We start from the raw sequence: 24,975 nt of genomic DNA, 5'->3' as shown, positions 1-24,975 counted from the left end.
TACACTCAGCAGGATGTTCCTGCTTCCTTGTGGCCGTCTTAGCTGGAGCAAAGACTTCTGTGGCTACAGAAGCTCCTAGCAGATTCAATTCTTCTGTTCTTCGTAACTCCAGTGGAAAGCTGAAGCACCTCCGTTGCGTTCCAGGATTTATATTATTAAGTTATCTAGCTTCTCCTGTTTTGGGATAAAGTCCCCCGTAGTTATGAAAGAAATTTGGTCCATTGAAGCAGGTGATAGCAGGTCATGTTCTAGCTTTTCCTGTCAAAGGCTCCAAGTTTCTAGTGATTAGGACCTTTAAACTACAAGCCAGTCAGTAATGATGACAGTGCTCGTTCAGTCCACAGGGGCTAGGTGGTCTCCGCCTTTCCAATTTGTAATGTAAAAAACAACTAGAAGAGAATACAGACTGAAACAGCAGCTGCAGCCAACTGCCAGGACACCAGCTGTGAGGGAGCCGTGATGCTGCTCTGCTTGCTTGTGTCATCTGCAAATGTTACAGCTCAAGCAGTATTGAATAGATTATTGATCAAAAATATCGAATACCAGTAAGCCACAAAGAAATTCTAGAAGAAAACATGGTAGAAGGAAGTCTGCTTCTCGCTCTCTCCCTGATAACAGCAATGCTGTAAAAACTAACTCCCTAGGAGATCTTAAAATGGCTCGTGCGTGCCACATTAGTGCTGTACAGTGGAAGATTTTGTTGCTCGGTGTCACACAGTAGTAAATCTGATGTCTTGGGGAAAAAGCTAAAGGTCTGTAATTCTGTCAGGAAAAAAAAGTCAATACGAAACCGTGACAAGTGCTGTCTTCCATCACACAGTTGAATTCTGTTTTTTTGGTATCTTCAAAACAGCAGTTGCTTCATGTCACAAGTTCACTGTAAGAAGCTCAAGTTGTTTTCTATGTGTTCTAAATTTTGGAAGTCCCGTGTTAGAGTTACAATTTCTGCATTAGAATTTGTGCATTGCAACTTCTCACTTTTCCTTCGCTACTTATGTTCTTATTAGTCGTTCAGAGGGACCATAGATTTGATGCCATTTTGGACACTTAGATAAAAAAGTCCACGTGTTTAGATTATCTGATCCTATTGATGCAAAAATATTCAGTTTGAATAGGTGCTGCCTCGTCCTCAGAAACAAGCAGTCAAATCTCTGTGTCACCTGCAACACCAGACGGGGTGCAAAAATTCTCTTCTGATAACTTTTTAATTTACTGCATGCAATTTTGTTGTATGTCTCTAGTAGAGAACCTGACTTGTTTTCTTTTTTTCCCCAATGTATTTTAAAATGTCCTCTGATTTAATCCTGACTGACTACTGATCATTCTTCAGCTAGCTACTGTCTTAAGTATTCTTATTTTTTTAATTTCTATTGATTGCTGTTATACTTACTGTCACTATCTGACTGTTTTTATATTGATATTCTTGGGCTTTGTTTCATTGGCACTAACACACCTGCTTTTACCTAGCAGGCTTTTTGCCCAGTATAATTTTTATTGTTGTCGATTCACGGCTTTTGGGTCATCCAGTAAGATGTTCTTGTACACCTATCTTTTTTTGTTAATATTTCTCTTTGATGTTCCCAGGCAGTTACACTAACAATTGCTTTAAACCCAGCTAAATTTCCCCTTTGACAATTCCAAACATGTATCGTTGGTTGATGCTATATCCTGGTCTCACAGGGTAAATATAATAGTTCAGAATATAAATATAATAGTTCAGAATAACCTAGCAGATAAGTCTTTCTTGTACCCCCTTCTCTTTTTCCCATTCTGTACTTATCAAACCAATACCAACGTGTTTTTTTTAGCGTTCCCATCATGCAATTTATCCAACAATTATGTCAGGTAGCTAGTGATCTAGTGTCCCTTGCCCGTGTTGGAGCTGGATGATCTTTAAGGTCCCTTCTAACCCGTCATTCTAGGATTCTACAATTGCATGGCATAAACTTTTCCACATCATTCAAGACAGTGGTCACCAGAGTCAAGTGAATCCATGTATCCTACACTGTGTCATGTATCAGACCTTGCATTTTTCATTCACAGATAAATGGTAAAAACAATATTCTAGCTGTTGTATTACTCTGCATGAGTAAAAGTACATTCGGTTCATGACTTTTCCCAGGCAAACCACTAATCTCATTTTCAATTCTAAAATACAAAGGGAAATTGAGACTTACTAGGTCTAATAAAGGTACCAATAAAGTTATCACAGCCCATCTCAGCTTCTGGGTAGCCCCTAAAAGGAGCAGCCTTCAGTTCATACTAGTCTGGCTCTGCTGGCATAACTATAGAAAGCCCAATTGCCTCTCGCTTCAATGGGAGAGCAGCACCCTACAAATCCTCTTCGGTTATCTTAAAATGTAGACCCCGTATTTTCCACCAGTCTAAACCAGACACTTAGATTAAAATAAAAAAAAAAAGTACTGTGAGGAAAAGGGGGAGTTTGGAGGTGATGTGTCTGCAGCAAGGGACATTTGTACAGGTTTATCAAGATACAATCTTTGTGCTGCATTTTTGTCGTAGTGAAAAACAAGCTGACATTTGGGTTACCTTGCAATACCAAACATTTATACATCTTGCCTTCTTCTACAGGATCTGATTAAAAATAAGAGATGATGTTTTTGTCCTGATTAAATTTGTTATAAAAATCATGCAATAATGTGTTTAAATGAATTAGTATTGCTCTGTTGCTTGATTAAGGTAAGGCTAATTGTGGGCATAATTTTCATCAAATTAACTGAAAATATTAGATGGGGGAAGGAAGAAGGGAAAAGAAATCTATAACAGAATTAACATTGCTCAACAACAGCTTGTCTAGACTGGAACGTGGGATCAGACAGGAACTGGGCCATTTTTTTCTCAGTAGGCATTCAGTATTTTCAACATTTCTCTTTTCAGAACCGGATTTCTCTTATCTGGATGCCCTGGCTCCTTATCAACCTTTGGCCATGAAGTGTGTTTACTGCCCCATTGACACAAGACTGAATTTTATTCAGGTGTCTAAATTACTCAAAGAAGTCCAGGTAATGAATTTTTGTTGCCTTTTCTTATGTTTCTTCACACATTCTTATAAAATAAATAAGTTGATTGTGACTGCTACATTAAACAATGGCCAAATCAAGACAATGCACAGATCTTTTCTTCCATGAGAGAGCACGCAGCATTCATAGAATCATGGCCTGGAAAGGACCTTAAAGATCACCCAGTTCCAAGCCCCCTGCCCTCGGCAGGGACACCTCCCACTGGATCAGGTTGGCCAAAGCCCCATCCAACCTGGCCTTGAACACCTCCAGGGATGGGGCATCCACTTCTTCTGGGCAGCCTGTGCCAGTGCCCCACCAGCCTCTGAGTAAGAAATTTCCTCCTAACATCTAGTATAAGCCTTGCCTCTTTTAACTTAAAGTCATTCCCCTTGTCCTATTGCTATCTGCCTGTGTAAAGTCCCTCATGAGGATGAGGGCCTGTGAGCATAATTCTTGTAGCTGAAGCAAGAAGGCCTCATCACCAGGCTCCCCTTGATCAGGTGGCCTGTACTATCACCAGGTATCCTTTAATTAGTCTGGTCCTTGATTTTTACCCACAAGCTCTCAACCTGTTTGTGGCTGTTTTTCAGAGGCAGCTCTTCGCAATCTGTCCATTTCTTAACATAGAGGGCAATACCCCCACCCCTCCTTCCTTGCCTAACTCTTCTGAAAAGCTTCTAGCCCTTGATTGCAGTGTTGGAGCTGTGTGATTCATCCCACCCTGTTCCCATGATTGAGCTCTCTTTTATCATCCTGCTCCAAAATAAGTATGAAATGACTGCCAATGTCTGCACAGAGTGGCTGGAGGATCCCTAAAAAATGCAGAGCAAATGATGTGTACATTCCTTTCTTCCTTTTTAGGTATATTTAGTCATAATCTCCTTTTCCCTTATTCTTTCTCTGGTTTGTTTAAATAAGCCTGTCTGCGTCTCATACAGCCTTAATGTAAGGGGTACCAGGTGCTGATTATCCTCAGTGCCGTCAGCTTTAACCATCTCCTCCTTGGCTGTAACTTAATCCTGCAGTTGATCCTTCCCTTGGTTATGGGACCACTGCTTTGGAGTCCCACTTGCAGGTTTCTTCCAAATCCACTGCTTTCCTCTTGCAAGATCTGGGCTTCTTCCGTGTAAGCAAAAGGGTAGACTTTTCATGTAGCCTCTGCTTCCCCCCTTGGCTCTTCTTGGCTTTAGTGGCCTCTCCTTATCCATCCAATTTGTTTCTACTGAAATTTGCTTTCTGACTCATGACATAATTAAAATAACACCCAGTATTTTTTCTGGCTGAGCTTTTCTCTTGGATCCATCTTCAGCTTGTCAAACAGAAAAATGCGTGTTCCTCCAAACTTCCTAACAATGCCTGCATCATCTTATCTCATTGTTCTGTGACCTGGCTTGTCACTGCACAACTGATGGCAGTTGACGTTGCCTTATTTTCTGACAGGTGTCTTCTTTCATGTTACAGCTGAAGCATAATGCTGTTTCCAACGCAGAAACTTCTGCAGCTTGCAGAAACACTGCTTTGTCCTTTGGCTTCCTTAAGTCCTGGGGTGATCCTTGTAATCAGCCTGCTCGTGCTTTGTTAATACACTGCTGACAGGTTATGAAAACTCAGAGTTGCCTGTTTTGCTAATGTATTTGCAGCCTTGCGTTTTGATACATCTAGAATCATAGAATTTGATAGAATTCTGTGATTCTATAGATAATAGATTTTATTCATTTTGATACGTCTACCTCACTCTTTGCCATTTTGTGATGGTCCCCACCACTACTGTCACTTGCTTCCAATTTAAATGACAGGCCTTTGGAAGAAAAAGCTATTGAATATGTTGATTTTTCTCTCAGTATGGCAGCTAACATGACTGCTGATACTGAACTAGTGATTAAGATACAAATTTGGGTCTTGGTACTCAGGGCACTGTTTGTATACAAAGCAAAGACCGCCTGCTCCTTGGGCGGTTTGTTCCAGTCCTGCCTGGACCTTCTGAATTGCATCTTCTGGATGGTGTTTTTATATGAATGAGTTATCTTGCTAATGTCAATCTGCAGACCTCTTTATGGCAATGATTACTGTTGTAGGGCAGAGCATAGATACAAGCAGACGTTTCTGTAAGTCACCACAGTCTTCTTTTCCAGCCTCTCCACGTAGTCTGCCCAGAGCAGTACACCCAGCCACCGCCCACCCAGTCTCATCGCACAGATCTGATGATAGACTGCCAGCCACCACCCATGTCCTACCGCAGAGCAGAGGTGCTGACTCTTCCCTATAAGCGACGCTACGAGAAGATCGAAATCATGCCAGAAGTAAGTAGCAAAAGGCAAAAATGGTGGCTTCTGCTCATACAGATAAATTCAAGTAGCTTCAGTAGCTGCTTTGTCAAGACGTGTCTTACGTCTGTGACTTACTGTTGACTATGAACACAAAAGCGTTTTCCATCAAGCGGAGTGCTAAGAAAGAAGCATTCCTGAGAGAGAATTTAATTCTGTAAATTAATAAGAATTGGTTAAAAACCATTCTGGGCAAGCATAAAGTATGTTCAGGTTAATTATCCTTTGCAAGGAAACATCACATTTCAAAATCCAGAGCAGAGGGCAATCTGCTAGCCAGCTGGGAGGAAAGCCAGTTGTCACCATTTTAAATATGAGGAAGCAGAGGCACTGCAGTTTGAGTTGGTGGTACAGGGCCACGGAAGGGAGTCAGAAATAGGGAGTCAGTAGCCAGGAGTTGTCTTTCTGCTTCCCCAGCTGTACCTGCTGTGAGAAAAGCCCTTCCTTTGAGGAGCAGGATTTAGCTGGATGTTAAAGACATTGTAGTAAAATGTCTCATTTGTGTTACAGCAGTTTCAGTGAATAGTTAATTCCTACAGACTCCTAACATCCAACAGGTTAATGGGTTGCTTGTAGCCATCTATAATGTGGACTACTTATGCCTGTAACATCTATTAATAATTTATCAACCCCATAAATCATATATAAATGTGCTCACAATACAAAGGGTGACCCATTTGTTAACAGATATGATCTTAAAATATTTTTTGACAATCCAATCAGCACAAGTGTGTCCAGTGGCATTTTACAAGCAGGTGTCACTGCCTTTTGCAAACCATTGAATATGAGAATCTACTTTTCATCAGAGTAGAGGGAGGAAGTACCCTTAGTTAAGCCAAATGTGAGGTACAGAACCGGTACCCGTGTAACAGAATCCCTCAGCCAGTCCATAAAACCCATTTGTACCGTTTCACAAGTGCCTATTTTGCACATCAGTTCTGCTAGGAGCCTGCCCAGCCCACTGGTTAGAGGACTGCCAGAGACAAGGAGGGTCTTTTTAATTAGAAAATATACTTGGATGCAACTCCATCATGGCATGTATATTTAATTGCTTTGGAAATTTGCATATTTATTGGATCCTATTAAACCTAAGACTAGTAAAACATGGCTTACATTCACCAGCATGACCAAAACAGATTTTATTTCTCAGTACCTGCTATTTAGATTCTGCTGAAGCTATGGGATTTTCCCTGAACTGTGAAGGTGTAATTGAGCCTTTGTATGTGAGCCTGTCCCGTGCCAGCCCTGTGAAGAGAGTGGTTACCAGCTTTTCCTGCGAACAGAATGCAAATTAACACAGATGCTACAAATGAGCATTCACCAACCCTCATACATTTTGAAGTTCCTGTCAGGGGGAGAGTTGTCTAAAAGATAGCTAGGTGGGTCCATGGGAGTCACAGATTCACTTTCTTGCTCTGTCAGAGTCTTCTTGTATGATTATCACAAGTCTAAAATACAAAATGCAGCTGGCACTGGAAAGGGGGAGCACAAGCACAACTGAGGACTGCAGAGTTCCATGGCAGAGTTTGTTAGTCTGAAGGCAGCGCTATGCTCATGGGGCTGGAGAGCATCAGGAAAAAAGTCAGTGCTTCGCTTGCTGGCTTGGCTGTTTGCAGCAAGATCCCTTAAACTTGAGGCTCAACAGGCCATGTGGATTCAGCCTCACTGGCAGCCACCGGTATGAAAATGCTTTTCGCTTCTTAACCCCAGATGTTCAATGGCTTCTAGATGCCATCTCTCACTGAAGTGAACAGATTCTTTCTATATGTCTTGGTAAAATGGTGCATGGAAATAATAGCACTTCCCAAAACTGCTGGGATGTTGGAAAAGGGTGGATGGTAAACAATGTGTTATTCACCAAGGTGGGAACAGGTATCAAAGAAGCATGCAGAAAAGGAGAGCAGGTGTCTAACGCATTCACTTTAACTCAGCGTTTGAGCAGAAAGATGTACATAGAGGACTATTGAAAGAAAAAAACCTTTTTCTCCTCTATCAAATAACATCAAATTATATACATGCAGGAGTCCCAGTTTCAAAGCTATCTGTCTGCTCAGGGAGTGGAAACATCTCTTGTTATTTGCCATGTCCAGATACTCTCCCTGGGTTCCAAAGCTGCACCTATCAACTTGACGTAACAAGCTTCGCGGCATGTAACCTCTCCTAAAAAGGTTAAAGTGGTTAAAAAACATATCTCAGATCCTCTCTGAGACTCAGGAAAGCTGTTGTCCTTCCCCTTTGGTGCCCAGGGGGGTAGTGTTTGCTTGCCTCAGGGGGTTCTTTGAAATTCAGACCATTAGTGGTGGTATGCAGGGCTGTGGTTCAGGGTTGTTAACAGGATGCCATTCCCCAGCACTGAGATATGCAAGTCACCCTCAAAAAAGAGATCTTGATCATTCTTTCCAAGGGAACTTGTTAGAGGAATAGTCATGCCAAATTTGTAGTGATCACAGACTGTCTCCCCAGAACAATCTCTTTTTTTCAGCAGGTGTTCATCACATCACCGTTTGAGGCCGGTTTTTGCTTCCAGCTTGACCTGCAGAGTGGTGATAAGGCATGGGAGGGATGGTACATCGTCTCCTGCCCTTTCAGGCTTTGGTCTCAGTTTCAGCAGCATAGCTGATAGCTGCTGCGAAGTATTAATACATAATTTCTCCTATTCTGTGCAACCAGCCACAATCCTAAAGGATCACTGTTTGATTTTTCAAATAAATCGGGGACAGTCGAAAGAGGACTGTCTATTTTCAGGGCCTGTATTGTCTTTGATGCTGACCCCCTAAATAAGCACAATTATATGTTCGTACCCCCCAAATAATTTTTAGGTGACGTGCTAGGCTTTCCTCATTCTCTCTCCCAGCAGAAAAGCCCTGTCTGTCTGTCCCTTTGTGCAGAGGGTCATTAGGATGTTGGTTTTGAGAGGCTGATGCCGGTGACCTGTTGGTTTCAGGCAGGGTTTATACAGTGGTGGCAAAAAGATGGCTGTAACTTCCCGATCTGCTGGGTGGCTTGTGCAAGACAGGTTTGCAAATATGATAGATGAGGTTCCCTAAAGGAGAGTATTTGCTGCTTTATGTCCCCTTTTCAATAGTTTCATCCAGGAAGACTTTTGAATGGTGCCTGAATATATAGATTTTCTGTGTATTGGTTATTTCTGGGCATTTGTTTCAAATGGGCTGCCATCATCTCTGGAGTTTTGACAACTGAAGTGGCAACTGGAAATGTTATTTTACAGCTCCTGGCATATCTTGTGAAGGTTTCTTGTTTGTCAAAAACACATTAACCAAACCATGTTACCAACCAGCAAAGTTCTGATCAGGGCCCTCTCCTAGCATCCACTGTCCTTGGTCTGAAACAGAGATGTGTTGAAGCCCATGACTCAGTTCTTAGAGCTTTTAAAAACCAAACAGTTGGCTCAGCATGGTTTTAGTCACTACAGACTGACAGTGTGGTGGCGTGAAATTTCCTTTCCAAAACCCTATCAGTGGTTCAGGTTCTGGCGTGTCAGAGTAATGTAAATTCACTGATACTGCTGGAGCTTGTCTACAGTTCAATCGCGGAAGAGCAAAGTCAGATCAAGCAGGGCCGTTGTATGTTAATGAGATTTACACTGGGAGCAACCTTTGTTTAGAGAAAGGTTTTAACAGTCCCAAGGCACCAGGCTGAAATGGCTCTCAGAGGTATTGCGGAAGCCTTTACGCTTTATTCGTTCTTCTCAGCGTTTGCCTTTCGCTTTAAAAAATAATAATAATTTAAAAAAAGGCTGCTTCCTGGAAATTGGTTAGGCATTGTCTATTCACGGGAGAACAATGGGAAAATGGAAAACACCTTCTGGAGCAAACAGATAAATTAAACAGTAGTGTTTGAGCAAATAATGTGCCTCCAGTTTAATTACAGCTGAACAATGGTGCGGATCACTTGACTTCAACAGCAGACCGACTTCACCAAGGGCTGTGTTTTCAAAATACCCTATTTGCAAGTTCTTGAGGACACGGGCCAGTACAGGAGAGTGTGACTGTGCAATGCACAGCCCAACGTGAAGTGAAATTACGAGGAACTATTGCAGAGGAGAATTAGGATAGAAGCCACTTGGCAGCCCATTATAATTATGTAGCTTTCATTCCAGCTTTCCCTTTTCCTGTCTTGACTTCTCTTTCCACGCAGAATCTTGCCAATTCCTTTTTGAGAGAAAGAGAGGCAATACATGGCTTCCATCTTACTTCTCCAACTCTATTCCAGGTTTTGGGGACTAAAACGTTTGATTTCTAAAAAGTTTCTTTGAACCCTCAAACTTATTTTGGAGACTTCACGTTACCCAGTCTCCTAACCTCTATGTTCCTTTTCCCCCAACTATTTCTGCCTGTATAAAGATGCCACGGGCTCACATAACATAAAATTAAGATAATCTTCCTGCTTGCTTCTGCTGCTTTCATTCCTCCCTTCAGCTCCAAGCTCACTGAATCCGCTGTCTGTAAAATTGCCTGGCCCTCCCTCATTCCAGCATAGGCCCTCTCTGAATTTGGCCTTCACCCCTTGACATTGCACTGAAACTGCTCGTCACTCTTTCTACCTTAGACAAAACCAGAACTACCCTAGCCTGCCGTCTCCCTGATTTACATCATCACTGCTCAGTGCAATCAGCTCTTCTTTTCTCCATAAAAACCATCTCCCACCTCACTCCCATGCCTCTTCTCGCCTGGCCCTTCAGCCTCCCATTGCTTCTGCAGAGAATTCTCCTCCCTCTTCTCATCTTTTGTGGGCTTTGAATATGTTATCCCCCATTTCCTTCACTTTTTTTCTTCTTTCTTTTTTAGCTGCACCTTTTCTCTTTTTAGTCCCATCCACAGATTGCTCTATTTAGATCAGCGAAACTCACATTTGCTTTTCTACTCCCACCTTGGCTTTGCAAGCCCACATGAATATCTGGGTTTGTTTCTTCCTCATTTTGTACGGCTGGCTGTAAGGTAACTCTTTTCTAGTCAGACACTCACCTCTGTTTTTTTCCCCAATAAGCTTCAACAATGTTGCGTTCTGACCTGGTTACTATATTTTGAATATTTTGATTGATGCCTTTTTTATGTCTTTCAAATGATTCATCTTTTACATCCGTAAGCTGCCTGCCTTTACTTGGAAGATATTTTGCATCTTCGCTTGCCCTACCTGTCATTTTTCATTCAGGTTTGAGGCTAATTTCTGCTCCTGATGGTTCCGGCTTCCGCTGTCCTCTTGTAAGTTCTTCAAAAAATTGTTTCCTGCCTGCTCCCAGCATACTGGGGAAGAGCTTCATTAAACAGCCATAAATCTACTTCATTATACTTCTAAAATACCTCCTTAGAGCTGTCCCTTGGCACAGTGGAGGCTAAAAGCCAGGGGTTAGCGACTGCTCCCTATAATCCCACCCAGGATTATTTCCTGTTGGTTGCTCAGGACATACCCTTCAGTTTCACCTCCATGCTTCTGGGGCAAAATTCATCACGTTGCTCTGAAGCCCTGCTCCATTAGCCGGATTTTCAAATGGAGCAGAAATGCAAGAAGCAGTAGTAGGGACGACAGCTGCCTGGACCATGTGCATGGAAAAGGAGGGATTTGTTTCGTTGTCCAAACACACAGGAACACCCCGTCAGCCTCCACTTTATTTCACCACTAGATGTTGGCTCTGTGGAAGAATAAGGCTGACGTACAGCAAGCAATGACATCAAAACCTTTAGATATTTATGGCATGATCTGCCATCCACTGAAATTAATGAGACTTTAAAATGTGCTGCAGAGAGAATTGTAGCAGACTCACAGGGACTGAGAGGGCTGAGAAGTTAGGGTTTGTTCAGCAACCCTGTCATCCCATTTAAAACACTTGGTTTCTGTAAAATCTGAGGCTGAAATCCCAATGAGACATCACTCAGATAACCCACTAATGATTATATAGATGCCCTTAGTTCTGTGATATTTGTTATTCTCTGTTGGAAATGCCCTTGTTCCTTTAAGTCTTGTTAGAAAGATCCCCCAAGTAATTCCCATTCTACAGCACCATGGCCTACAGCATGCTTGTTACCTTGTTTAGTATGCTTCCTGGTCCATATTTAAATCTCTAGACCCCTTCCCTTCAGTGCATATATACAACCACGTCTTTTTGTTTCCTCTGCAGGATCCGATCCTTGCAGACTTCCTGCACTCAGACTCTGCCTGATTTAGCAGATGGTGTAAAGCCAAAGCTGGGTCTGTGTGATACGCTGGCCCACAGTATAATCTCCTGTACATTTCTCTGTCTGGTTTCCAGTGACTCGACAGCAGAGCTTCTGGCATTTCAGTAGTGAAGGGATAAGAAGAGGCAGGGAGGTAGGAGGTGAGGTAAATTGTCTTCCTTTCCTAACATTGTCACCCAAATAAAAATAAGTGACAAGGTAAAGACAATGTTTTTTAACTCTGTTGAGAAAACTGACTACATAGGTCTTGGCTGCTTGTAAGTGAAAGGGGTATTGTACAGATTTTAAGCATGTGGAGTATTTGGGCACTGTGTTCCTACTAAAGATAAACTGTGAGAGTGCTCCTCTGCGTGTAATGGATATCAGAAATGGGGTTTGATGTGTGCAAGAGGCAAGGTGAGTGGAGGGATGGAGGATTAGGCAGGTTGTTCTCTGTTCGTACTTTGCTGAAGACAAAATAACACAGCTTCACTGAAGTTTTTAGAATCACTAGGAACTGGTGACTCCCTCTGAAGAGAGGAAGGTCTTAAAATCTTCAGGTTTCTCTGATAATTCAGAGAGGATATTTTTCTGTCACATGTGAATTGCATCCTTTTTAGGGGCTATGATATAGGTGGGAATCTCTTCATACCTGGCAAGCTCCAATACTGTAAGCAATCGTTTGAACCTAGAAGTGGAAGAGCCCTCATGAGTTACATGGTCAGAGCCCAGCCACAGTTAGTAACAGTGTTTAAAACGTGCGTCGTAAAATGGAAGGCACCACCTTCAAATCGTGAAGATTTTTGGCCCTGCTGTTCCTACTAGAATGCTATTTAAAACCCCACAGTCTCTGATGGCTAGAAACATCCTAATTTCCAGCCTATGTGTATTCCTGCCTGGTCTGCACATACTCTTAACATCATGTTTTAGCATAAATACATTTTCTCTTTTGTTGGTGTTTTCCCTGTGGTGTTTATGTGCAATAATCAAATTCCCCTTTTGACTTTCTTTTTGCCAGGCTAAACAAGCCAAGATAATTTAGTTTCCTCTTACAAAACAGCTTCTCCTACTCTAATTTACCCTTCAGCATATCTTACTTGAACTTAAATTACCCACAATTTACAAGTAGTTCAGATGAGATCTTGCTTGGCCCAATGTAATAGCAGTAGTTCATCCCTGCTAGAACTACCTGATACTTTCTGAAGTTGCATTTGGCTTTTTCATGGCAGTGTCACATCTGTGACTCTCATTCCTCATGGGATGGACTAATAAACATGGACCCTTCACCTCTATCATTTCCAGCAGCTGCAGCTCACAGCAGAAATCCTCAATATTAGCCCAGTCCCTGGCCTTGCATTTCATGCTACTGAATTTCATCTTGTTTTTCTGACTCCAGTTCTTGAGGTCATCTGGTTCTTCCTCTATGACAGCATGATTTTTCTTTCCATTAAGGGTACCTCTACAAACTTCACTGGGGCCTTCTGAACACTCTCTGTTCTGTACCAACGTCAATAATAAAAATTGGATGGGACTAGGCTCAAGACTGACCCTTGAGGAATTGCAGCAACAGCCCCGTAGTTGTCTGGGGATATCTTTCCTTTAACCAGCACTTTCCCCTCCTCAGGACTGCTGTAGAAATCCACAGTTTGTAATTTCCCATGCGGTGCCTTGCCAGTGCTTTGTGAAGCACAAACTGTGGCTGCTGTGCTTCCCTCAACAGTTGTCTTATCAGAGAAGGATGTTATATTAGTTGAATGTGATCATCTTTTGAAGATTTCTTTTAATTTTCCTTCCATTTACTATATTACTACAGCATAGTAGCTTGTCTAATGGTCCCCTTTGGATTTCTGAGCACTAGGTATTGCACAAGCGCTGAACAAAACTGATCCCTGCCCCAAAGAACGTATTACAACTTTATTGTTTATTTTCTTTTTCTAAAGATTTGCAAGGTGTTGAGTTCACAATGTGTCTGTCCTGCCCAGCGGTGTCACAGCTCTATTTCACGTCTTTCGTTTCTCTGGTTTGATCCAAAGTTGCAACCCTGGGTCCTGTTTCTCATAGAGAGATGGTATATATTTATGGACAATTTGCAAATCTGGAAAATACAGGTGAAATGCTGATGTAGAAAATCAGCTCTGTCCCTTTCTAAATACACATGCTGTAATCTTTCATACACATCATTTCTAGTCTTATAGGGATTTTAGTTACTGGTAACCTTTGATGTGTTCCTGCTAATTTACCTTCACTGCAGTCATGGAGGGTGAAGATCCAGCTCATCTCACCCAGCTGTTCAGCCTTAATTTGTTTTTGACAGGAGGAGTTTCAGATCCCATCGTCAGTCATTGGTTAGCTCTTTGTAGCCAAGAGGAGATTTTTTTGTCTGGTGACTGAATACAGCACGGGACCTGAAGTCCAGGGAGAGTTGTCCTCAGTGAAGGAGTTAGCAGGGACTTCAGAGTATGACCTGACCTATGTGCGTTGTTTTTCTGCATAAACAACCATAGGTTGGCTAGCAACAGTCTTTGGGTTCACGTAATATGTGTCAGATCTCGTTTTGTTGGGGAAAATGCAATCCTACAGGAAAGTTTCGGCTGCAGTGTACGGTAAGAACGTATTTACTCGGTAAGAACGTAGGCGGACAGCTCTGATCATGGAACAAAACTTCCCCAGCTGACTCCTCTTTCCCTCGGCTGTCGCAGGGTTCGTTCACGTGGTTGCACCTGAAACCAACACTTGCAGTTTCAGACGACTGAGAGTTACCGACTTTTGCTTTTTGCTTGGTCTCTTTTTTAATCTTTGCTTAACAGGAGAGAATTTAAGAACTGAAGCACACAACGTACGTACACAGCCACAGAGGTTTGTCTCAAGGCAGTCCAAGCGCTCATCCATATGCAGGGGACTGATTAAAGTGCTGTTAGTGCTCAGCGCCGTGCGCCTCTGCTTTCGTGACTTTCCTGATGCCAGCGTGTGGCGTTAGACTTGTGATAATGACTGGAAGGAAGAAGCACTTATTCTTGCATGGTGGGGGGCTTTTCAATCTCGCAGACAAAGGCATAACAAGATCCAGCAAACTGAAAGCTGGACAAATTCAACCTTGAAATAAGACATGGTTTCCTAGCTGCAAGGGGAATTAAAGTTTGGAACAGCTTGGCGAGAGGAAATGGTGTAGTTGCCACTGCTTGGAGCATAGACAAGATTTGCTATCTCTCTGAAAAAGGTTTCTTTAATCCAGCATTTTGGGAGAGCTCTGTGATTTGTGTGTGCAGGAGGTCAGTCGAAAGGAGGATAGCAGCGCTGCCTGGTGTTGGTGGGTGAATTACTGGATGTGATTAAATGACCTTTTTGGTTTGGGTCAGTGAACTTCTATAATAAAAGGATCGGCTGCAACATGGAGAGGGCTGTGAGATGAGGCAATAGCTTAGAGAACATAAAATTAAATGTCCATCTTATTGCCTTTTTGACTGTTAATTATTAAAGTATTGCTATTTACCAACTGCATGGTTAAAATGTGCATAAATGTTAATATCAAAGTACTTCAGGGGCATAAGAGGACTTTGATTCTAGGCATCTCTTTGTTTTTTAAGGGTCTTTCTCCTCACAGTGTTTGTCATTTTGCCACGTATTCTTCATTACAGCCCATTTCCTATCAATCCTCCTCTGGAAGGCTGTGGGAATGGAAAGTGCCTTCGACCACTACAAAATGCAGTATATCACCCTGCTGCAAGTATTTTTAGCTCCCAGGAGAAATCTGAAGCAATGATTATCATTGTGTTTTTATTCTTCTTGCCTTCAAAACCAAACTGTAAAGGCTGTATTACCTGCGTTAAAGATCTTGAGCAGAGTCCCAGAGAGAAAACAATCAGAATTGCTGCCACTGAAGCCAACAGAAAAGCCTTCTCCACGCTTTGATGGCAAAAGGATTAGGCCAGCAGTCAGTGCTTTTTGAGGTAAAGTTGGCTTGTTTCTCTGTTCACTCGGATTAGAGCTTTGTAGTAATACAGTAATCACCTATGTAATTGTAATTTACAGCAGGCAAGAGTACTGGGCAGTCAGGTGTCGGTACCTGAAGTTTCTGGAAAAGTGGCATGATTGAGTTGTTTTGTCTGTCCTTTGCCTGGTTTGGATCCTGTTGAAAATTCACTAGATGGCTTTTGGTAAGGAATTGAATCTTCCGTTGCCTCAGGTGGCATATTCTCCAAAATGGGAATGCGCCGTGCTTTTCTAAAAGCCATTCAGTTTCTCTTCCTATTTCATGTGTGTGAGCTTCTGGCAATCCAAGGAGAGCTGGTGCTGCCTCGCTGCCAGGGGACCGGCGATAGCTGGGTCCCCAGAGCTCCGATCCATTGAAGCGTGACAGTAGATGGCTGACGTTTCAAAAGAGCTCCTGTTCCTGGAAGTTAAACCCTTCACATCTGGCTCCAGCTGGAGGTGCTGTGTGCTTGAAGACTAAGCGGAATGGGGTTCAGATGAAGATGGTCTTGTAGAGGCTTTTCCTTCCTGAGATGAGATGATGGAAGCTGGGGAGCTGGTGGTACAGCTGTTGGGAAGAACAGACCAGCAGGTTCAGTCTCTTTAGGCGCTGCCTGTCTTTGCAAGAGAAAAGCCCTCCCGTCCACTGGTGTAAAGCGTGAGCCATCTTAGCCGTATTTATTTCATGAGGCACTTGCAAGGTTTCCTCCCAGACAGAGCACACTTTGGGTCTGCAGCAGGTAATAGGAGCATGCTTGGCTGGGAGCGATCCTGGGAGACTGCTTGGGCTGCTGGCCCTTACAATGGAAGATAATCTTTAGATCTTAGATAATCTTTCAAGGTCCCTTCCAATCCCTAGCATTCTGTGATGTGCCCATGGGTTAGGGCTAGATCGTGGCTGCAGTCCTGGGTAGGACTCCAGGGCACCTGGTGTCCAGTGTGTTGTCATGCAGAACCTCCTCCGAGGGAAAAAGGGAATAATTTTTGTGTTCACGAGCACCCTTTTCTGAAGAATTCCCTTGGAAGCACGGCTGGGAGAGGTGCTGCCCAGCTGCCTGCTCCACGTGGACTGCCAGTACTGAGGATCTTGGGAGGCTGCCACCGAAATTCAAAGCTGGAGCCAAGCCTAAATTTCATTTCAGAGGAGAATTATGTAGAAGTGGCAGAGTTTCTGTGCAGTGTTGTAAGAAAAAATGTCACACCAGTCAAGGGAGCCAGTGGGTTTTTGAGGACAAGCTCTTCTCCCAACTGTTCTGCAGTCTGAATGCTGCAGCTCTAAGGAATTGAAAAGAAACTGACTTTGATTTTTCACTGTACATCGAGGTAACAAACAGTAAATTATTCTCAATTAGATTGAATTTTACTGATCAGAATTATTAATAAAGTAGTTAATGTCTTTTGAAATGAGATTTCTCTTTAATTGTCTTGGTTTGTGTGACTTGCCCTGATTACCGAGAACCTCTCTCTGCTCTGATCCCATAAAAGTCAGGAGCTGTGAGAGCCAGGAGGAGGGATGAGCAGGTAAGAGGAGCACCCTGTCATTGTACCAGTGGGTTGGTGTTTACAGTTCATTAGTCCATGTTTAAAAATACCACGCTGCCAATTTAAATCACAGCTGGGTTCATACAAATTCTGAGATTATCACTTGCTGAACACAATCCTTCTTTTGCTTCAGCTTGCAGATTCGCTCGTGCCCTTGGAGATTAAGCCTGGTATTTCCTTGGCAACAGTTTCTGCCGTGCTGCATACTAAAGACAACAAGCATGTGCTGCAGGTACAGTATAATGGGAAAGGGAGAAAAATATCCTTACACAGGGTTTCCTGCCATCTGGGACCCCAGCTGTTCTCGTGGGGCAACCCCTCTAACAACTCCTTCCCCACCAGAGCAGCGTCCTTGTCGGCTGCCTTGTCCTGGCATGTGCAAGGGAGGAATTACACTTGGAGTAGAGAGTGGGATGCATATAAATCTCCCTGCTCTTATTTTATTGGCCGTGTGCCTAGCTAAGATAAAAGGGGAAGTGAGATTATTCACGAAGAGAGGCCACAAATCAGACTGCTGTCTTCCATAACCTGTACATCAGGATCAGCATCAGCCAGCCTCTCAGGGACTTGGAGTAGCGGGTCAGAGGGGAAGGATGACCTAAAAGATTACACCTGTGAAGGGACTGTCTTCCTTAAGTCACCCTGTCCCCCAGGATTGTGCATCCTTGTACGAAGTAGGAGTGAACTCCAGAGGTTAGATGAGGAGAAAATCCCTCTCTTCCCACTACCTGCTTTGGGCTGGCACTGCAGTTCCTGGCATTAGTGCTCTGCAGAGGGAGGTGATGTCTGGTGGACCTGCAGAGCAGTAGATGCCCCATCACCTTTCTCCTTCGAGGCATGGAAGTGCAGGAGCTCTGTGTGTGATGCTGTAGGGCAGGGCTGGGCCCACTACACTTGGGGAGAGCGCCCGACACGGTTATGTCATTAGTGCAGGGACATAAAGACTGGTTAAAGATTTATATCAGTGCACAGCAGACAAGCTGCCTTGCTTTTTCCAGGTCAGTTCCCTAGCTACACACTAGGCGATGCTAACCAAATCAAAGTATTAAAATGTGAGTGGGCTGAGTCTGCTTTCTCCTTTATGTGTTGCTCCTTTGCTCCTTTCTCTGCTCTGATTCCTGATGCCAGTTAAACTTAGATCTAGGTGCAGTCTGCTGGAGCCCTCATACTGGTTCAGGTGAACCAGCACAGGGGTATCTGTCAGCACCGGCTGAGCCTGGGAACTCTCAAAGGTACAGAAAACGTGCAGATGAGCTCTAGAAAACTCAGTCTATGAACACAGAGCCACGTGAGTGATTCATGCCCAAGCAACATCCTACGTGCACCTAGGCTCATCAACTTCAGGGAGAATGGTTGTTTTTGTAAAGTGACTCAGTGCGAGCCTGTTGGTGGAACTGGAGCGCGAGCAGGTAGCATTTCTCTCCCACGATGAAAAACAGCCTTCTTTTTCTGCTGAAGGAAACGCAGGGACAGCACAGCAGCAGGTTCAGACACGATGCTGCGTGGTGGGAGAGGCACGGAGCTGCGAGGAGCCCAGGCTGTCACCTGGAGCTTACAGAGCACTGCACAAGGCTGCTTCGGGCTCATTCCCTGCGCGTTGTGCAGACACGTCCCTGGCAGATGGTCTTGCCAAAATTTGGGGGAAGTTTTCTCCAGCACCTTTTTCCCAAGAACTGTGTTGCGAGTTCACTGGGAAAGCCCAGTGCTGATACTTCCCCGGCGTAATTAACTTGGCACAGGACACGTGAACCTATTTGACACAGTAATTTCCTCACTGTGCTTTATAAAGCAATCAGCTTTTCAGCTCCATGAAATGATCTTTCAGAAGGGGGCAGTTAACCCCACATGGTGCTGGGTTAGCTACCGCTGGCCGTGCTCACCCCATCTCTCACTCCCTGCTAACGGAGGAGGCTCTCAGGAACGAGTTAAGGCAGATAGCTTTCTGAGGCAGCTCAAAATTATACCCACATCACACTCCATTGATTTTTTCAGGCACTGCAGCATCTGTCTTGCCTGTCTGTATTCAAGTTCGTCCTAAAGGCTAATTTTTTTCTGAGGCCAGTGAGAAATTACCCATTTTCCTCATTCCCCAAGTCGCTGCTTGCTCTGAATTTGCCAGTTTCCCAACCTGTTGCATCTTCTAGACTGTCATTTTCAAGGCATTGACTCCTTTAAGCTGTGATTCCTAGAAAATATAATAAATGATAATAATCTAGTGTGATTCACCGCATTACCGGACATCTTCTCATCCACCAGCTCCCTCCAAAGCCTCCACAACCCCCTGCCAGCAAGAAGAGAAAGCGCGTGAGTGAGGACGTTCCAGAATGTAAGCCTTTGAAGCCGTTGCTGAGTGGCTCCATTCCTGTGGACCAGTTTGTGCAGACGCTCGAGAAGGTAAAAAGTCTGTGGTGGCAAGCACGGTTCAAGTGGGTTTCTGCAGGTCTCAGAAATTTGCTGCTTTTCTAGCAGAGAGAGGGGAAATAATTTTAGGGTGGCTCGAAATGGAGAGAGGCTAGTGGGCTGTCAAAGAAATACTGGAATGTGTATCCCTGCACTGAATGCAGAGGGAATATTTCCCTGTAGAGACGTGTCCTGATGTAGGGGCTTTGTGTCAGTCATTCCTCCTGGCTTCCCACAGAGGCAGAGCTTTTAGGGTCACTCTGAGTGACGTGTCAGCTGATTTCCAATACATATGAACAGTGGAGAGGAGATCTCAAAAGTATTTAAGTTCCTAAAAGTTTTGTGAAGGTGATGTGACTGAGTGAAGAAGAGATTCTGGAAATGTCTCCACTGATGGAAGAAGCTTTCTGGAGAGCTGCAGGGTGAGGGGATTGGTGGCTGAACTTGGAGGGAATTGGGCACTGCTCTGTGGAGCCCTGTTCCCCCCTGCTTGACACCGTGGAGAAAATGGGTGGGAAAAAGGGCAGGATTGTCTGTGAGGAAGGTTACCGTGGGATTTAGTAGGTCTCCACTATCATCTGCTTTGAGGCAGCAATGTCAGCAGATGCGTATTTCTGTGGTTAAAGGGGCCATTTGTCCTCTTTGTCTCTCAAGAGTTTGAGGTTGGCAATTGCGCATGAACTGGCATAGCGGAAAATATTGACTTTAGCTTCCCCGTGCTGTAGTTAATCCTTCTGTATAATGAGGGTCGTAGTTAGCTTATCCTGTGAGTGTTGCCTCTGCAGATCCCAGAGATCTAGGATACCTGCAGTGCCACACTGCATTTTGCAGATATTCTTCCCCTCTCCTCCTCCCTGTGCCCTGAGCTTTCATCTCCCTTTGCCTGAGTTGTTGTAACGTCTCTTTTTTACTCCCCAATGCTGTGTCTAGCATGGTTTCAGTGATGTGAAGGTGGAAGACACAGCCAAGGGCCACATCGTCCTCCTCCAGGAGGCAGAAACCCTCATTCAGATCGAGGAGGACTCCACACACATCATCTGCGACAACGACGAACCTTTGAGGGTGAAGCTGCGTGACCTGGTTCTCAAATTCCTGCAGAAATTTTAGCCGAAGGACATAAAGCTTTTCAGAGGGTGTCTCCAAAAAGAGAGAGTTTCCTGATTCGGAGAGACCAGAACCACCTTTCCCTTCGTGGAAAAGCAAGGGAGTATTTTTTAATATCTCTATATTTTTTTAATTTAATTTTTAACCAGTTTTGGAATACTTTGGAGGGGATTCCTGTGCTGTAAAACTGTTTGTTGGAAACTTAAAGGAGATGTGGATTGCAGAGTAAATAAATAGTGTCTATTTACAAGGTCAGGGTGAAGTTGTGTGCAGGCACAGACATTTCTGTGTGACGCCATCAGTCAGCAATGCGTGCCCCAGTCCTTTATCTGAGAAAACTCCACAAGAATATTGAAACAATGGCCTCAGATATTGAGAGACTTAGCTTTCTCCCCATTGTTTCTTTCCAGCCACCAGACCCAGTTTCCTGTCTGTCCTCTGTTTGCACTCTTCGTGCTTGTGTCTTTCAGTGGACGTGGCACAAAGAGGAATGGGGAAGTTGGGAAGGCAGAAATTATAAAAACCAAAATAAAAAAGGGGGAGTATGCTGGACATGTACAATAGCTTCAAATTGGCAAGAGCGTAGCTGTTCCCCACAAAAGCAGAGGGATTTGGGGAAAGCTCTGTGCTTTTTTAGCAGTTCAAGGTGTTTACTGATGCTCGCCTTCCCTGTTAGGACCAGATTTGTCCACCGAGCTCTAGGCTCTTTGATAAGGCACACAAAAGACTGTATTCTCCTGGGTGCCTCCATCACCAGTGGAAGTAGTACCTCCATGGGGATTGCGATCCGAGGAAAATGCCTGGCTTTCCCTCTGTGCCCTATTTCTCTCTTGGCTGTTTTGGGAGCTGATGCAACTTCGTTCCTGTCTTAGATGCTTCTGTTAGGTATGTAAAGGTAAGCAGCACAAATTTGGGACCCAGAAAGGTAACTGGGAAGGGAGGCTTTCAAAAGTACAGAAGTAGTTAAACTCCCAGTGCTCATGCAAAACCTTTGAGATTTAAGTGCCTCTTGTTTCTACCTTCCAAAAACCTGTCCTGTCAGCCCCCACATTCCAAAATCTTGGCTGGAATTCCGATAGTCACTTAGACAAAGCCATCTGTACTGCAGACGTAGGGAGGATTTTCAGTCTCAGAATCATGTATTCGGAGCGTAAACTTAGTTAATAGTATTGCTTTTAAAAGCAGCTGATTTCTCAGATTTACTGCTGTTTTGTTTTTTTTATGGAATTACTTTGTATTTATTTGGTGTTAAAAATAAAAAGCATAGTAATGCCAAGGAGGAAGCACATTCTGTGGTTTATAAAAGCATCCGCATGCCGATTCCACATCTGCCTGTCTGTGTGCATCTACACATTTGTAAGATATAACAACTTCAGTTTATAGCTTTGGGGAGATTAAGGCAGTGGAAGAAGAGCTCTGTAATAAAAACTATTTGCTGTTGCAGTCTCTGCACCATATTTCCTACACATTAGGGATTCCTGGGTGGTTGGGTGTACAGACCCCAGCATCCATACCTTTGCTTTGTGTGTATGTCATGGGCGTGAAAGAAATAGCGTCGTTAAGGTGATAAAAGCCTCGTTGCAGTAGCATTAATCCTAATAAGAGTTTACAACGTTTGCGGTGCTTCAGCTTCTTTATCATTACTCGAAAATGGAATAAAAGAATCGGACATATTTCACCTTGTAATTAGATCTCGAGGAAGATTTTTCTCAACACACAAAGGCCGTGTGAGAAACTCGGCTGAGCTGAGTAGGCCGGGGAAGAAGGAGGGGAAAGCGTGGGCCCTGTAGTACGCAAGTCTTTAGGAGTCTTTCTCCTCATTAACCAGACCAGCTTGAATTTGCATTTATAGGGGATTTAAGTTGTCACCCTGAGAACTCAGAGCCTCAGGCCCGAGCCTGTGCCTTACGCTCGTTGCATTCACCTTTGAGGAGCATGGGCAGCCCGGCGGCATGCCGGTGGGCAGAGGTGAGGGCAGTGGTTTCTGCTTACTGAGGCCGTGCTGGAGTGGCTGAGGATTAGGAAATCCACGTGAAGGGGCTGCTGTGGAGGTCACAGTCAGCGTCACGATCAGTTCATCATGAGGAGGTTGCTTCGGGGCCTGCCACAGTGCGAAGAGCCAGGCCCTGCAGCACCAGGGCCGTGCGCTCACTGACAGGATGTGAGGGGAGAAAAGCTTCTCCATGGACTCACCCCTCACTATACACACAGTCAGATTCAGCAGAAAGGTTTTCTATTTCTCAAGGTCTTCAGGAAATGTTTAAACATGAAGCGTGAGACAGCCCGCGTCAGCCACAGTAGCTGCCTCACAGCAGTGACTGGTCCTTAATTGGGCCAAACAAACCCCAATGCTCCGAGCCCCTCATGGAAACCTCTCCATGCTGCCTAAACTGACGGAACTGGAGGGCTCCCATCTGGTCCTGCCTCTGACGGATGGTTCTGGACTTGTTCCTGGCTTGGTGCCTCACTTTCCCCTTATGCAAAACAGAAATCGCGCCATCCTCTGCAGGCTGCCTTGAGAGACAGAGCCGGAAGCTGCTGCAGCAGAAGTCGACTGAAAAGCACAGCGCCGTGAGGGTGATTCAGGACCTGGGAGGGGGCTGTTGTGCGTATTGACAGAATTAGAATTGCAGAAAAGCGGTTTTTAGCTCGGTTTACTACTGATGCAATTGGGCTGTCGCACAAAAACCTCTCGGTTGGGGTGAAAAGCCATGACCCCTACCTGTATCAGCCATGCTGATACTTTTAGCACATCATCGGGCAGCCAGTGGATTTCCAAAGGCCTTGGCACCCCTCCTGGAAAAAAAAATAAGTTTTCACATCTTTCCTGTTGTAATTTTGGGCAGGAAAACTCCACAGCTCCAGTCCAGCAAGTGAAAACTGATTCATGTCTTTCTTATAAACAGGTTTTGCCTGCTGGAAAAATAAACACATGGGGGGGAGGGGGGATCTTTTAGTGAAAAGTCTTAATTAAACTGGAAAAATAAGCGTTTGTTCATTCTGCACAGAAGAAGGAAAATAAATAGCGTTTCTTCTGGCTGGGTCAGTCCTGCAGAGGTAACCATGGCAGCCCAGGAGAGATGCGAATGGAGGGGGAGGAATAAGATGGATGCCAGACACATTTTAACCAGAGACACACGCTTTGGTGGGCAGACACCAGCGGGGGGTTTCTGTATCTCTGCCAGAAGGAAAGAAGCCTCCTGGCCACCACCGTGCAACGTTTGCTGTGCCGTGGCCTTCCCCAGTCCCCGTGAACGTGGGTGATGGGGTCCCACGTCCCCGCTGCGCTTCACCAGCCGCTCTCACTAATTAAGCCCAAGCAGTGCTTGCAGCAGGGCTGCTCCTCGAACAGCCGATATGCGGGGCTGCACATTAAGGGATTAATTCTCGGTGTGCTTCCCCTCCTGCCAGCCAGGGTTCTGTCACCGGGCCGGGGAATAATGGGGAGAAAAGGTTGAAATCAACCTTCTGCACTGGTGGGTTATAAGGAACAGGTATTCCTGGAGGAAAGAAGTATGCTATGATTTTGTTCCATTAATTACAGCCTTAATAAAAGCAGCTGGACCAAGTCATTAGGCCCCAGGTTTGTGCTCTCCCACACCATGCCCAGGTGCAGTTGATGTCCTTGGGGCCGGCATTAGGTTCCGGTTTACCCATCCCGTTACCACCGCAGGACCTGCCACGTGGCCCATGCCACTTTGGGGACCCACCACCAAGTCTCGTGGCCCACGGGGACCAAAACACAGCTCTGACCAGGGCCACATCCTGTGTCTGCCCCATGGTCAAGTGGTGACTCCACGGCAGGCTCCTGCCGCTTGGCCAGGAGGGGTCCCCTCAGCCCCACGGCGCAGGGATCCTCCCAGACCCAGTTCAGAAGTCACAGCAGATGTTTGCTGCTTTATTGTCAGGGCTAAGGACTGTATTTCAAGCCTCTTTGCCTTGTTTCACCTGAAAAATTAAATTATTCCCCATCTTTTCTCCCCCTTGGCCCTATCCTCACCCTGAGCTTGTGGGGCTGATGTCTGCATCTTGAGCCAGGTGAGGCCGGGTTGCTGAGGGCCATGGGAAGCTGGGAGAGCGAAATGCCCAAGGCTAGCGTAACTTGGCCAAGCCTTAGGGTCAGCGTAAGCTCAGCTGAGAAAACCTTGAGCAACCGCTGGCTCCATCACAGCAGTAATGCAGTAATTACACCCCAGGTGTAGGCCCTGGCCTCCCTCCTGGTCCTCCTTGGCGCTGTTGTCTTGCTGTCAGTGGGTTCCCAGTAACAAAACGGGACAGAACAAGGCTGCCCCCAGTCACGGGGGGCTGCATGGGCAGAAGCAATGCCCCAGGTTCCTGCTCCCAGCCCAACCACAGTGAAATCCACCTCAGTGTGTCTCTGATTTTTGTTGCCATCATCATGTTGGCAGCCAAGCAGGTGTGGGGGCAGAGCTTAAACCC

The 24,975-nt window shown here is 44.8% G+C and overlaps 1 protein-coding gene across 4 annotated transcripts in view; it reads left to right on the top strand.

Annotated features, from left to right (window-relative positions):
• The window catches only part of INTS9 (integrator complex subunit 9), a 69,233-nt gene extending 47,259 nt beyond the window's left edge, over positions 1 to 21,974 (top strand). For all 4 annotated transcript variants that reach the window (XM_040552465.1, XM_040552468.1, XM_040552467.1 and 1 more), the window contains 5 exons: positions 2,899 to 3,023; positions 5,156 to 5,323; positions 17,165 to 17,263; positions 19,288 to 19,425; positions 20,362 to 21,974. In XM_040552465.1, coding sequence (XP_040408399.1) covers positions 2,899 to 3,023; positions 5,156 to 5,323; positions 17,165 to 17,263; positions 19,288 to 19,425; positions 20,362 to 20,538 — 707 coding nt within the window. In that variant the 3' untranslated portion in view covers positions 20,539 to 21,974. The remainder of the gene's footprint in view (positions 1 to 2,898; positions 3,024 to 5,155; positions 5,324 to 17,164; positions 17,264 to 19,287; positions 19,426 to 20,361) is intronic.
• The last annotated feature ends 3,001 nt before the right edge of the window (positions 21,975 to 24,975 follow it).

The sequence above is a fragment of the Cygnus olor genome, chromosome 3 (assembly GCF_009769625.2).
Source record: "Cygnus olor isolate bCygOlo1 chromosome 3, bCygOlo1.pri.v2, whole genome shotgun sequence".
Lineage (NCBI taxonomy): Eukaryota > Metazoa > Chordata > Aves > Anseriformes > Anatidae > Cygnus > Cygnus olor.
The sequence above is the reverse complement of the archived record's forward strand: the minus strand, read 5'-3'. Positions and strand labels throughout refer to the sequence as shown.